Source organism: Sinocyclocheilus grahami, unplaced genomic scaffold (genome assembly GCF_001515645.1).
Source record: "Sinocyclocheilus grahami isolate Dianchi unplaced genomic scaffold, SAMN03320097.WGS_v1.1 scaffold56.1, whole genome shotgun sequence".
NCBI classification, from domain to species: Eukaryota; Metazoa; Chordata; class Actinopteri; order Cypriniformes; family Cyprinidae; genus Sinocyclocheilus; species Sinocyclocheilus grahami.
The window spans coordinates 1,801,891-1,813,282 of record NW_015505235.1 but is presented as its reverse complement, the minus strand read 5'-3'; the positions used below and the strand labels follow the sequence as shown (position 1 = coordinate 1,813,282).

The 11,392-nt window shown below is 36.1% G+C and overlaps 1 protein-coding gene across 1 annotated transcript; it reads left to right on the top strand.

Moving 5' to 3' along the window:
• Positions 1-4,994: 4,994 nt before the first annotated feature.
• Positions 4,995-7,810, top strand: LOC107583984 (fructose-2,6-bisphosphatase TIGAR B-like). The gene is made up of 6 exons (XM_016270375.1): positions 4,995-5,167; positions 5,508-5,545; positions 5,630-5,751; positions 5,827-5,904; positions 6,086-6,196; positions 7,229-7,810. Exons 1-6 carry the CDS (start codon positions 5,136-5,138, stop codon positions 7,637-7,639), a joined length of 792 nt encoding a protein of 263 aa, XP_016125861.1. The 5' UTR covers positions 4,995-5,135; the 3' UTR covers positions 7,640-7,810.
• Positions 7,811-11,392: the final 3,582 nt, after the last annotated feature.

Below are 11,392 nucleotides of genomic sequence, written 5' to 3'. Positions count from 1 at the left end.
CAACTCTTCTTCTCTCTGATAGTGTGCCATAAACCAGCAATAACATCTAAAAGTCTCACTTCAAAAACTCATAAAACCAGAAAAATAACTCGATGTTCTTCGCCCGTCCCACACTCCAAGAATAGATTTCCCATACCAAAATGGGCAGATCTGATTTTCCCATTATTCAGTGAAAAATGCTGCAGTGTTTCTAGCATAGAGCAGTTCATGTTCTCCACAACATTACAGTATCGCTCTCTGATTGCTCAAGAAAATGGTGAGTCTTCTGGAGAGCTGATGAGAATGACCGCTTCCTAAGACTCATCAAGCTCAAATAATCCATTCCCACACAGACTGCTTGAGTTTATCTTCACAGATAGTCTAATAATAACTGATGCCCCCTGGAAAATCTCTGTCGACCTTCTCCGCAAGGTCAAGCCAGAGGAGGTTCTTGACCCTTCCCAGCGGCCACTGATCCAGTGAGGAGTAGCAGAGACGCTCTTCCATTGTTAATAATATCATTACTTGAAAGTCTGTGAAAACAGGCCTGAAATGACCTACTCAGACTGTGTATGAGAGGGAGAGAGGGAAGGATAGCAAAAATGAGAGATGTCCCTGATCTTGACACAGATCTTCCCAGGACTGCAATGGCCCAAAGGGATCAACTTCTCCCTCCGGTTCCGGACACAAGTTCCACATCATGAAATATATCATTGCATCCTTAACAAATACATAAACTGAAAAAAATGGTGTGACTTTTTTTTACTCAGAAACTGCTAGTAAATTTCACAAATAATTGATTTTAGTCAGGTTAGACGCATAGACAGTCTTTTTCACAGTCTTTTCAAAGACATGCACTGTATAAAGGTCTTAAATCACGTAATTAGAATCTTTCTCTCTCTCTCTCTCTCTCTCTCTCTCTATATATATATACGTATATGTTACTCTTGGTTTACAACTTTAATAAACATTGTTTTTACAGTGTGTAGTGCTTGGATAGGATTTTTTAGCACTCCAATTCAACATCATTGGAAATTGTTTAAATATACTGTATTGTTGGCAAGCCTCATTAGAGATGTCAATCAAGTGAGAGAAGCGATGAATCAGGATATTTTAAAAATAGCACTGTGTGAATGTGGTCAAGATTGAGTTTAATGTATAAACACATGCGCATCATTTAGCTGACAACCCTGTGGCAGATATTTGGGTAAACAACACAATATGCATGTTTGCATTATATTTCAGACACATCAGCATATTCAGTCCCATTCAGAATTTGCTAATCAGACAACTTTTTGGATGATAAGGGTTAATGGTATGTTCATTTAGATTAGAATCTAATTTTGACTGCATATTTCACAATGGCACTGCAATCACTTCATCAGTTTCACAGCCCTGCATGGATTTCTGGGACATGATTAAAGGGCAAGTTAGAGTTGTCAACGGCAATGTTTAGTAATTAGGAGCAAATTTGCCAAGCTTATTCTGCTTTTTCCCATGGCACGCTGAATTACAGAAACACAGTATCTGCTAAACAAACCCACAGATGCAGATAGAGACACTGGCAAATGTATAATAAATACAGTGCTGCAGTCAAATCAATGTGAAACATTAGCAGCTCTGTCAGAGTTACACACATCTTTTTTGGAGCAAATCATGGAAACAATAGTTAGAACTTCATCACAGTGTTGGCATGCAAGACTAATCTTGAGAAAAAAGCACACAGATGCCTTTCAGTTACGCAGTGAACACTCTATAAAGGCAAACGATCATCTAAATGTAGTTTAGACTGCAGAGATCCATCCCAGGTCACAAATTATAAAAACATTGTGGAAATATTGTTTCGTGTTGAAATGTTTCTCAAATGCTGAAATATTCAGATTTCTTGTCTTATTCGTTTATAACATTATTTAAAAGTTACAAAAACATTTCTTACAACATTCTACTAACTTTATTTTCACCCAACATATAAGACTATTTGAATGTTTATTTTTAATAGCCTATTCTAAGAATGTTAAAGTGTTCAGTGTTCTAGTCATGATTAGAAGATTATTTAAAGGTTGCAAAAACATTTCTTAGAACATTAATCAAATACAAATAACACCATAAGGACATTTTCTGAAAACATTCCCAGAACGTGTTCTCTCAACATTAATAAGAACATTATTTAACACATTGGTAGCATGTTTTAACAGGCTGCTAGCATGTTTCTAGCATGATTTAGCACATTTTTTGCATGTTTTAGCATGCTGACATGAATTAGTATGCTGCTAGCATGATTTAGTACGGTGCTAACATGTTGCTAGAATCATTAAGGACATTTCTAGCATGTTTTAACATGTTGATAGCATGATTTAAGATAGCATGTTTCTAGCATGATTTAGCACATTGCTTGCATGTTTTAACATGGAGCTGACATTATTTGTTTCTCGCATGTTTGAACATTGCTAGCATGACTGAACATTTAATATGTTGCTAACATGATTTAGCATGCTGCTAGCATGATTTCGTACAGTGCCAACATGTTGCTAACATCATTTAACACATTGCTAGCATGTTTTAACATGGTGATAACATGATTTAGTAACATGTTTCTAGCCAGATTTAGCACATTGCTTGCATGTTTTAATGTGTTGCTAGTATGATTTTTTTTCTAGCATGTTGCTAGCATGATTTAGCGTACTGATAGCATGTTCCTAGCATGATTTAGCGTACTGCTAGCATGTTTCTAAAATGATTTTGCGTTAATATGATTTAGTATTGTGCTAACATGTTGCTAGCATCATTTAGCACATTGCTAGCATGTTTTAACATGTTGATAGCATGATTTAATATGTTGCTAGCATGTTTCTCATATGTTTTAGCACATTGCTTGCATGTTTTAACATGGTGATAACTTGATTTGTTCCTAGCATGATGCTTGCATGATTTATCACATTGCTAGCATATTTTAACATGTTTCTAGCATGATTTAGCACACTGATAGCATGTTTCTAGCAATATATAGCCTAGCACATTACTAACATGTTTTCGTTTAGCACATTACCGTTTTCTCCTTACACTTATATAACTTTTAAAAACCGTTAGTGAAAGTTGTGAGAAAGTTCACTGTTAGCTGGGATCATGCAAATCACTCTGCAGAAGATTTCTGTGGGGAAAAACATACAGATTTCATGCCAAAGATCTTAAGTGTGTGTATGTTAACTCAAAAAGGCCCGTTTTAAAAGCATCGGCTTCTGATTGTGAAATTAGCGCTTGGCTGCCAATCAATCGGATGATGATGTTGGGAAGAAACAAAGCCAAGCAGCTCTTAACAATTTACATGTGAAGATAGTTTTGATAAAGTCATAACATGGGGATGCTGTAATGTCTGTTGCCTTGGCTCTCGGAGGTGGAATGTGAAGCAGATCAAACGGCGCTGCCCAGGGGCGCTCTGGATCAGATTGCGTTTTGGGTTGAGGCCCTTCATTCATTTGTGACATTTACAGTGGTTTCAGCCCCTCAGCGTCCCTAAAACAGGGCCCCTCGTCTTTCTGGAAAATCCCTGTGAGCATGTGTCTGGCTCCACTTGTGTGTTCCGCGCCGCCGGAGCAAACGGGGCCAATTACGGAGGCAAGAACTAAGACACATATGATGTCATCGCACACACACGCCCTCCTGACTGTGTTGTAACACACTACAGATGAGATCCAGATGTTTCCTTTACCTGCACTGACAAGATTATGCAACAAAATTTTGCTAGAAAGACTAAAATAATCATTGGTTCCAGAGTTCCAGACCTCAGTGCTTGAATACTGGGTTAATGGATTAGTCCTATGTCAGCAGCCCTGTGCAAGCTAAACAGATGATGGGCCGTCCTGCTCTAGGCGTTGGGTCGTATCTGCAACCATCATCAGATATCAAGTGAGGTGAAGGACAGTGTGCGGTGAGACTGCTACTGTCTGTTTCCCATGAGGCTTGTTTCTCGAAAGAAGATTCTCTCTGCTTTTTAGTAAAATTCTAAAACCTGTTTTGATTTTGGAAACTGGAGAGATATGTTTGTTGTTGTTTAGTTTTTTACAATTGAGATTATATTACAATTTTTTTATTAAAAGCTCGGATTAATTTAAATTTTTATGTTTTCCATTTTTATTTACAATTTTAATTACATTTTAGTAATTTAGTCATTTTTATTCGTTTTTTGTCTATATGGTCTTTGTTAATTTTATTTAAGTTTTAGTTTATTTATTTTAGAACAGCAAATTCAACTAAATGAAAGTGAGAAACGTTTTCTGTTTATTTGTTTGTTTGTTTAAATATGTTGCGTCTGTGCTATTTTTGCATTTAGTAAATTTGAGTAATTTTCATGTTTTATTAGGTTTTGTTTTTTTATTTGTCCATATGGTTTTTATTCATTTTATTAAAATTTTCCGTTTTAGGTAGGTTATTTTCGATCATTAAATAAATGAAAATGAGAATTGTTTTAAAAGATTCTCTTTGCATTTGAGTGAAATTTAGAGTCACATTACTTATTATTTATTAATAACATGCGTGTTAATTTTTTTACATTTATGTTGAGTCACTGTTATTTAGTATAATTAGTACTATTATAATTTGTATTATTAATTTTATTATGATTAATAAGTTATTTTAGTAGCTTACATCAAATTAAACTAAATGAAATTAGATATGTTTCCTTGGCATCCGCTAAAATAAAATAAGTATTTATTTTATTTCAACTAAAAAAATGATGATTTAAGGTTTTTGTTCAGTTAGCTATAATAACCCTTCGTTGACTGCAATACTAAGAATTCTATATTACAACAGAACGTGGTATACTTTCGCCCTCATGTGGCGGACTTTGTCAATTACACAATAGAATCACAATTTGAATTTCAAAAAAGTCAGGATTTAGATATTATCTCTAATTGGCCAGGTACGTTGGGTTAAAATTCTCAGTAAGAAGAGCAAGAACACAGGAAAAAGCAACATTTGCAGCTCAAGTCACAGGATGTTGACTCTGTCAGCGTTACACATGCAGTGGTGCACTTCACCACCGGGGGGCGACAGACTTCCATTCCCTTGAGCGACCGACATTTATCCGCAACACGTTGTTGACTCATGAACCAGGAAGAGCCGCCGGCCATACATTTCATCCATTTTTACAAATCTGTATTATGCTTTCATTTGCACTGACGATCGTTCGGCAGTAAGTGTGCACGTGTGTATTCTGTCTTTTTGCTTTTGTTTTACATGCATAAAAAGGGTAATGATTCGTTTATAGCTGAAATGTTATTTGATGATGCTGTGGGGACAGAGAGGACATGCACATTATTTGCATGTGTGTTCAAGTCTGCTCATAAACACATCACCAAATGGTTACAGGATTTGCTCTATATTGTATATAGGCTACATAACTCTGAAATCTGACATGTTTTGTCTAGTTTAACACAGTGACCTCTAAATGAATATATAGATGTCACAGCATGTGAACTGTCCCTTCTTAAGTCATTTATTTATTATATGTTATTATGTGCTCTGTTTCATAGTGGGGAAACACAATATAACAGAGATAAACTGCTTCAAGGTCAGTGTATGTATAAGCTGACCTCTATTGTGTGCTGTTGACCTTTTCAGTGTGTGGATGAAAGATTTTTTCTCCATTGTGAAGGTCAGGGCATCGACACACTGCTGTCGGACACGGGACATCAGCAGGCAGCGGCGGCCGGACAGTACCTCAGAGATCTGCATTTCACCAATGTCTTCGTCAGTAACCTGCAAAGAGCCGTCCAGGTGTGTGTGACTCAACTGTGTTCGATTTTCTGAGTGAACCACCCCTCAAATAAAATATAACTTCTCCTTCTCAAGACAGCTGAAATCATTTTAGGAAACAACCTTCATTCTTCTGCGACTGAGATGATATCGGATCCTTTACTCAGAGAGAGGGTGAGTTTCCCCAAGCAGTCCGTCTACAGCTACTTGGACTGTGCATTAAATATAAAAGAATGGATACAATTGTATGGTTAGAGGAATATAAGTAATTATGCAATGAATAAATATATTTGGCATTGACTATAAGAACTGCAGTTGTGTTGGTTTATAAGCACACATGTGATTTATTGGACAGGGTTTTGGGGTGGCAGAGGGAAGACCAAAGGAACATCTTAAGAACATGGCGAACGCAGCGGGTCAGGCCTGCCGAGATTATACACCGCCCGGCGGAGAGACGCTGGAACAGGTAGAAATTGAGGATTCGCACAAGAAAAGAAGTCTTGAATGTTGCAAAATAGGGTGCCACTTAAATCCAGATGGAAATTGAAGTAGCTTTTACACTGAAACTGGTGCAGCTGGATGTTGTGAAAGTACTTTAATTTCAAGTAAGTTTGGAATAATTCAGATATTTTAATGTTTTGAGAGAAGTCTCTTTTGATCACCAAGGCTGCAGTTATTTAATAAAAAATTACATTAAAAAAGTAATATTTCGAAATATTTTTACAATTTTATATTAATTTGAAATGTAATTTATTCCTGTGATGCAAAGCAGAATTTTCAGTATCATTACTCCAGTCTTCAGTGTCACATGATCCTTCAGAAATCATTCTAATATGCTGATTTGCTGCTCAATTATTATTGGTAGTCAATTATTAGCAATGATTCCTATTATTAACAATGTTGGTTTGCTGCTTAATATTTATTTTTTTAGAATTCTTTAATGAACAGAAAGTTCAAAATAACATCATTTATTTAAAATAGAAAACCAGGAACCTTTATAAATGTTTTCAATTTCAACTTTTGACTAATTTAGTGCATCCTTGTTGAATAAAATCATAAATGTATTTTTTATTTATTTAATATTACTTATCCCAAACTTTTGATCTTTTTCTACAAAAAATAAAATAAAAATTAAGCAGCAAAACTGTTTTCAACATTGATGATAATAGCAAACCTTTCTTAAGCAGCAAATCAGCATATTAGAATGATTTCTGAAGATCATGTGACACTGAAGACTGGAGTAATGATGCTGAAAATTCAGCTTTGCATCACAGGACTAAATTAGATAGAAAAATTTATTTTAAACTGTAGTAATATTTCACAATATTGCAGTTTCTTCTGTTTTTTGATCAAATAAATACAGTTGTGTAGTCTTTCAAAAACGTAAAAAATCCAAGCTTTATATTTAGTCATTTTTACAGTATTTTTCCAAGACTGCAGTCGCCATTGGCTGATCAGATGAATGCTCACACAGAAGAAACTGTTTCTGTTAATCCAGGTAAAGACGCGCTTTAAGAAGTTCCTCAGATCCTTGTATCAGCGCATGTTAGAGGAGCACGGCTCAGGCGACCAGCGTTCTGCGTCCACCTCTGGACCATCAGAACCAGAACAGCCTGTGATTGCTGGACTAGCTAACGATGGAGTCCAGAGCGTACCTGTCCACACTCTGATCGTCAGTCACGGGGCGTTTATCCGTGTGTCTGTGCGCCACTTAGTGGAGGACCTGCAGTGCCGTTTGCCCGCAGGCCTGAAGATGAGCCAGGTGTTCTCCCCGTGCCCAAACACTGGCATCAGCAGGTTCATCATCACCCTCCGCAGAGAGGAGAGCGGCCCACGGGCCTCCCACATCCAGTGTGTCTTCATCAACCGGAAAGACCACCTGGATGACAGTTTTATGAGGTGTATCTGAGACTGGTTGGTTTATCTGAAATGGCCAGTGTTTGTATTTATTGCTCCTTACAATCTCAACAACTGAAGCACATGCAAGTCTGTGTGGTTGATTTTATTGTGTAAATGATTGAACTGTTATGCTTTAGAAAGACATATGACTGCATTAAAGGGATAGTTCACTTAAAAAATGGTTTACTAACCCTCATGTTGTTACAAACTTGTATGAGTTTTTTTTTCTGTTGAGCATAAAATAAGTTATTTTGAAGAAATTAAATGGTAGCCATTGACTTCCATATTATGAAAAAAAAATGCTGTGGAAGTCAATGGCTACCAGAAAGAAACTCGCATAGGTTTGGAACAACTTGAGGATGAGTAAATGAGGTCTGATTTTTCATTTTTGGATGAAATATCCTTTTAAGTACAGTGCAAAAAAAAAAAAATTCTTATATAGTATTTTTTTTGTCTCATTTGCCTTTTAAAAAAAATCTTAAATCAAGATGCATTCACTTAATAAGGAAAATGAACCAAGATATGAAGTCTTGTTTTCTTGTCTTTTGATACTCAAATGGATCAAAATTAAGTGAGTTTGATTAAAGCAAGAAAACATATCTGTTAGTAGGTAAGAAAAAAATTGGACATATAGACAAATTTTCAGTTTGTTTTTCTCTATATTTGTACTTGTTTTAATCATAAACTCACATAATGTTGGTCCATTTGAGAAGCAAAGTGATTTAAGATATTAAGTCTTGTTTTTCTGTAAAATTGATTAAATGAGATTATGATTAAAACTTTTATCAGTGGAGTAAGAAAAATAAGATAAATTATTTCTCTTTTTTTCTTGTTTTAATCATAAACTCGCTTAATGTTGGTCCATTTGAGAAGGACAGTGACTCAAGATAATGAAAATTGCTTAACAGTATTTAACTGCAGTGATGTTGATCCCTTTTATTCATCCTGTCAGCTGACTTAAGCACAAGTTGTATTTTATTTAAGCACTTTATACTCGCACTACCGTGGTTTTGGCCTCTAAAACACTGAAGTATTCATGCGTACTGTACATACATGTTCATGTGTATGTAATAAAGACATTCAGAGAAACATTAAGCCAAGAACGTTTTGATATTTATTTGCATTTGTAAGCAGATTCTGATGTGTGATGAAAGATGAAATTGCTCAATTTCAATGATAAATATGTATTTATCATTTACAGTTTCATATTTTGGTAATTGTTTTTTGTATTGGGCTTTATCTTCGGGTTAAGTCTGTGGTGAATGTGAGATGCAACCTGTTTCTGTGATTAACAATTGGATCAAATCTCAGATGTATTTTTAACCTTCCCGTCGTGTTGGGGTCAGTTTGACCCACACTCAACTTTCAAACTTCTCAAACTACTGGTTAAACTATTTCTTCTTGAAATTTGGTGAATATTTCTCATTTGAATGTGCTCGGAAAGTTTCAGCACATAGACATTTGGAGACTTTTGTGTTGGGGGTCATACAGACTCCCGCATTGACTCTCATCGGCTTCCATGCAATTTGACAGAAATCAACGCTCTGAAAAACACTAAAGAGTAGAAACCAGAAAACCTCTTTTGTAGCTTATCAAACCCTAAAATATGGGTAACACCCTATTTTAAGGTGTCCTTGTTAAACATTACTATTATAATAACAATAAATTATGCATAATTACATGCAAGTAACTCTAAACCAAACCCTAACTACACTAAAAAATGCTGAGTTGTTTCAACCCAATGTTGGGTCAAATATGGACTAACCCAACTATTAGGTTAAAAAGCTAATTTAAAAATGTAACCAAAATTTAACCCAACAGTTGGGTTAGTCCATATTTGACCCAACATTGGGTTGAAACAACCCAGCATTTTTTAGAGTATATACTGTAAGTACATGTAGTTAATTAATATTAATCAGTACTTAAGTGTATAATTCCACTGTAACAAGGACACCTTAATATAAAGTGTAACCAAAATATGAAATACACGAGAACATAAATATTTAAGACTAAAGTTTGCTTGAAATCGGGATTCATCGTCTAAATCATCCAAGGAAAATTCACGGTTTCTTCATCTATTTGAGTTTCACAGTGGTTTTTAGTTTTTTGGATCTCAATTACTAGACTGATGCAGCATTGAAAAGAAGTGCGAGAAACCATTTTGAATTTGGAAAAAGACATTAAAAAGGCAGAGGAAATACAAATAGCAGTAAATACTACTTACACTAGGTACGTGTTAGATGCTATTTCTACTTCTAGCTGTAGTTATTTTCAAAGTTGTCCTAAAAGAAGAACAGGTATTGTTTTGGTTTTAGGACAACTTTGATGAAAGGTTTTGATCGACTTGAAATGTTGACTAGTGTAACAATCCCAACACAGAAGTAGCCTACCCAGGTTTTGAACACAACAGGAAGAAAATGAGGCCCTTCTGAGATTGTGTTTGTGTTGAGTTTCCCATCTGGTTCTGTTGTTTTGTCTAATTGGACCGTGGTCTCGTCCAGTAGATGGTGCTGTGCTCCTGACCTCTGGAGGAGAGAGGGGCCAACCTGCTGATGGAGAGAAGAACGGGACATGTCTCCGCTGCCGCCCACTCCAACAGGAAACTATCACCATCTTTGGTCCCTCATTTTCTCCGTGCCGACTGGCGAAGGAAACTCAGTGCTCTTCTAAGGCTTGTCATTTTCCTGCCGGTAAGTGGGCGGCAGTTTGGTTGAGTTGGTCACACAGGGGACCTGGACGGCTCGAATGAACTGACGGCCTGCAATCCAAGCAGACGATAGACTAGTCTGTGGTCGCACATTCTTCAACTCCTACAGACGCTCCTAAAATATCTGCTCAGACAAATCACACAGTACAAATACATTTTCTTTCACACACACACACACACACATGCCAAAGGTGTTCATGCTGCCAAGAGTCACTGTGACCCATCAAAGCAGCTTCAGGTGTGTTATTGTGCAGTTTGTTTATGCAGACCCGTGACACTGGTGCAAAACGACTGTTGTTTAGACAGGAAAACGCCAGCGCTAAATAAAACCAGCAGTTTTATTTAGTTTCCACGCCGTTTAGACACCCAAACAAAGTCACATGCTCAATGTTTTGTTCTGCTGCTGTCCCACTTTACCTTCCTGACCAGTAGGTTTGCCGGTCTGTTTTTTCCAAGTTTGTGTTCAGCTGGTCAGTCTGATGCCCCACATATAACCATCAAACCAGACCAGTGCGAACCAGCTAAGAGGCCAGATTAGACCTTTTTTTCAGCTGGGTAACCCTAAAGTTTACGTTATTTTAATAGTTTATTCCAGAAAAAAAACTTGATTTTGTTATTTGTTATGCTTTTTATATGACATCAGTATATTTTAAAATATTATTTCATTTAGTTAACTGCAAAAATGATTTTCTTACTAAGTATTTTTCTCATTTTGCATTACAAATATCAAAAAAAAAAAATCTTGATTAAAGTAAATAAAATAAAGATCAAAATTACTTGATATGAGTACAAGTAATACAAAAAATGAATTGAGTTAATGATTAAAACAAGAAAAGTATCTGTCAATGGGGTAAGAAAAACAAACATTCTCTCTATTTTTCTCGTTTTAGTCATTAAATCAAATAATTTTGATCAATTTGAGAAGAAAAATCATTTAGTAAGTCTTGTTTTCTGAAAAAAGTACCAAACTTAAGTTAAAGTGTTAAGGGGACTCGTAACCCAAAGGTTGTGGGTTCGAGTCTCGTACCGGCAGGGATTGTAGGTGGGGGGAGTGAA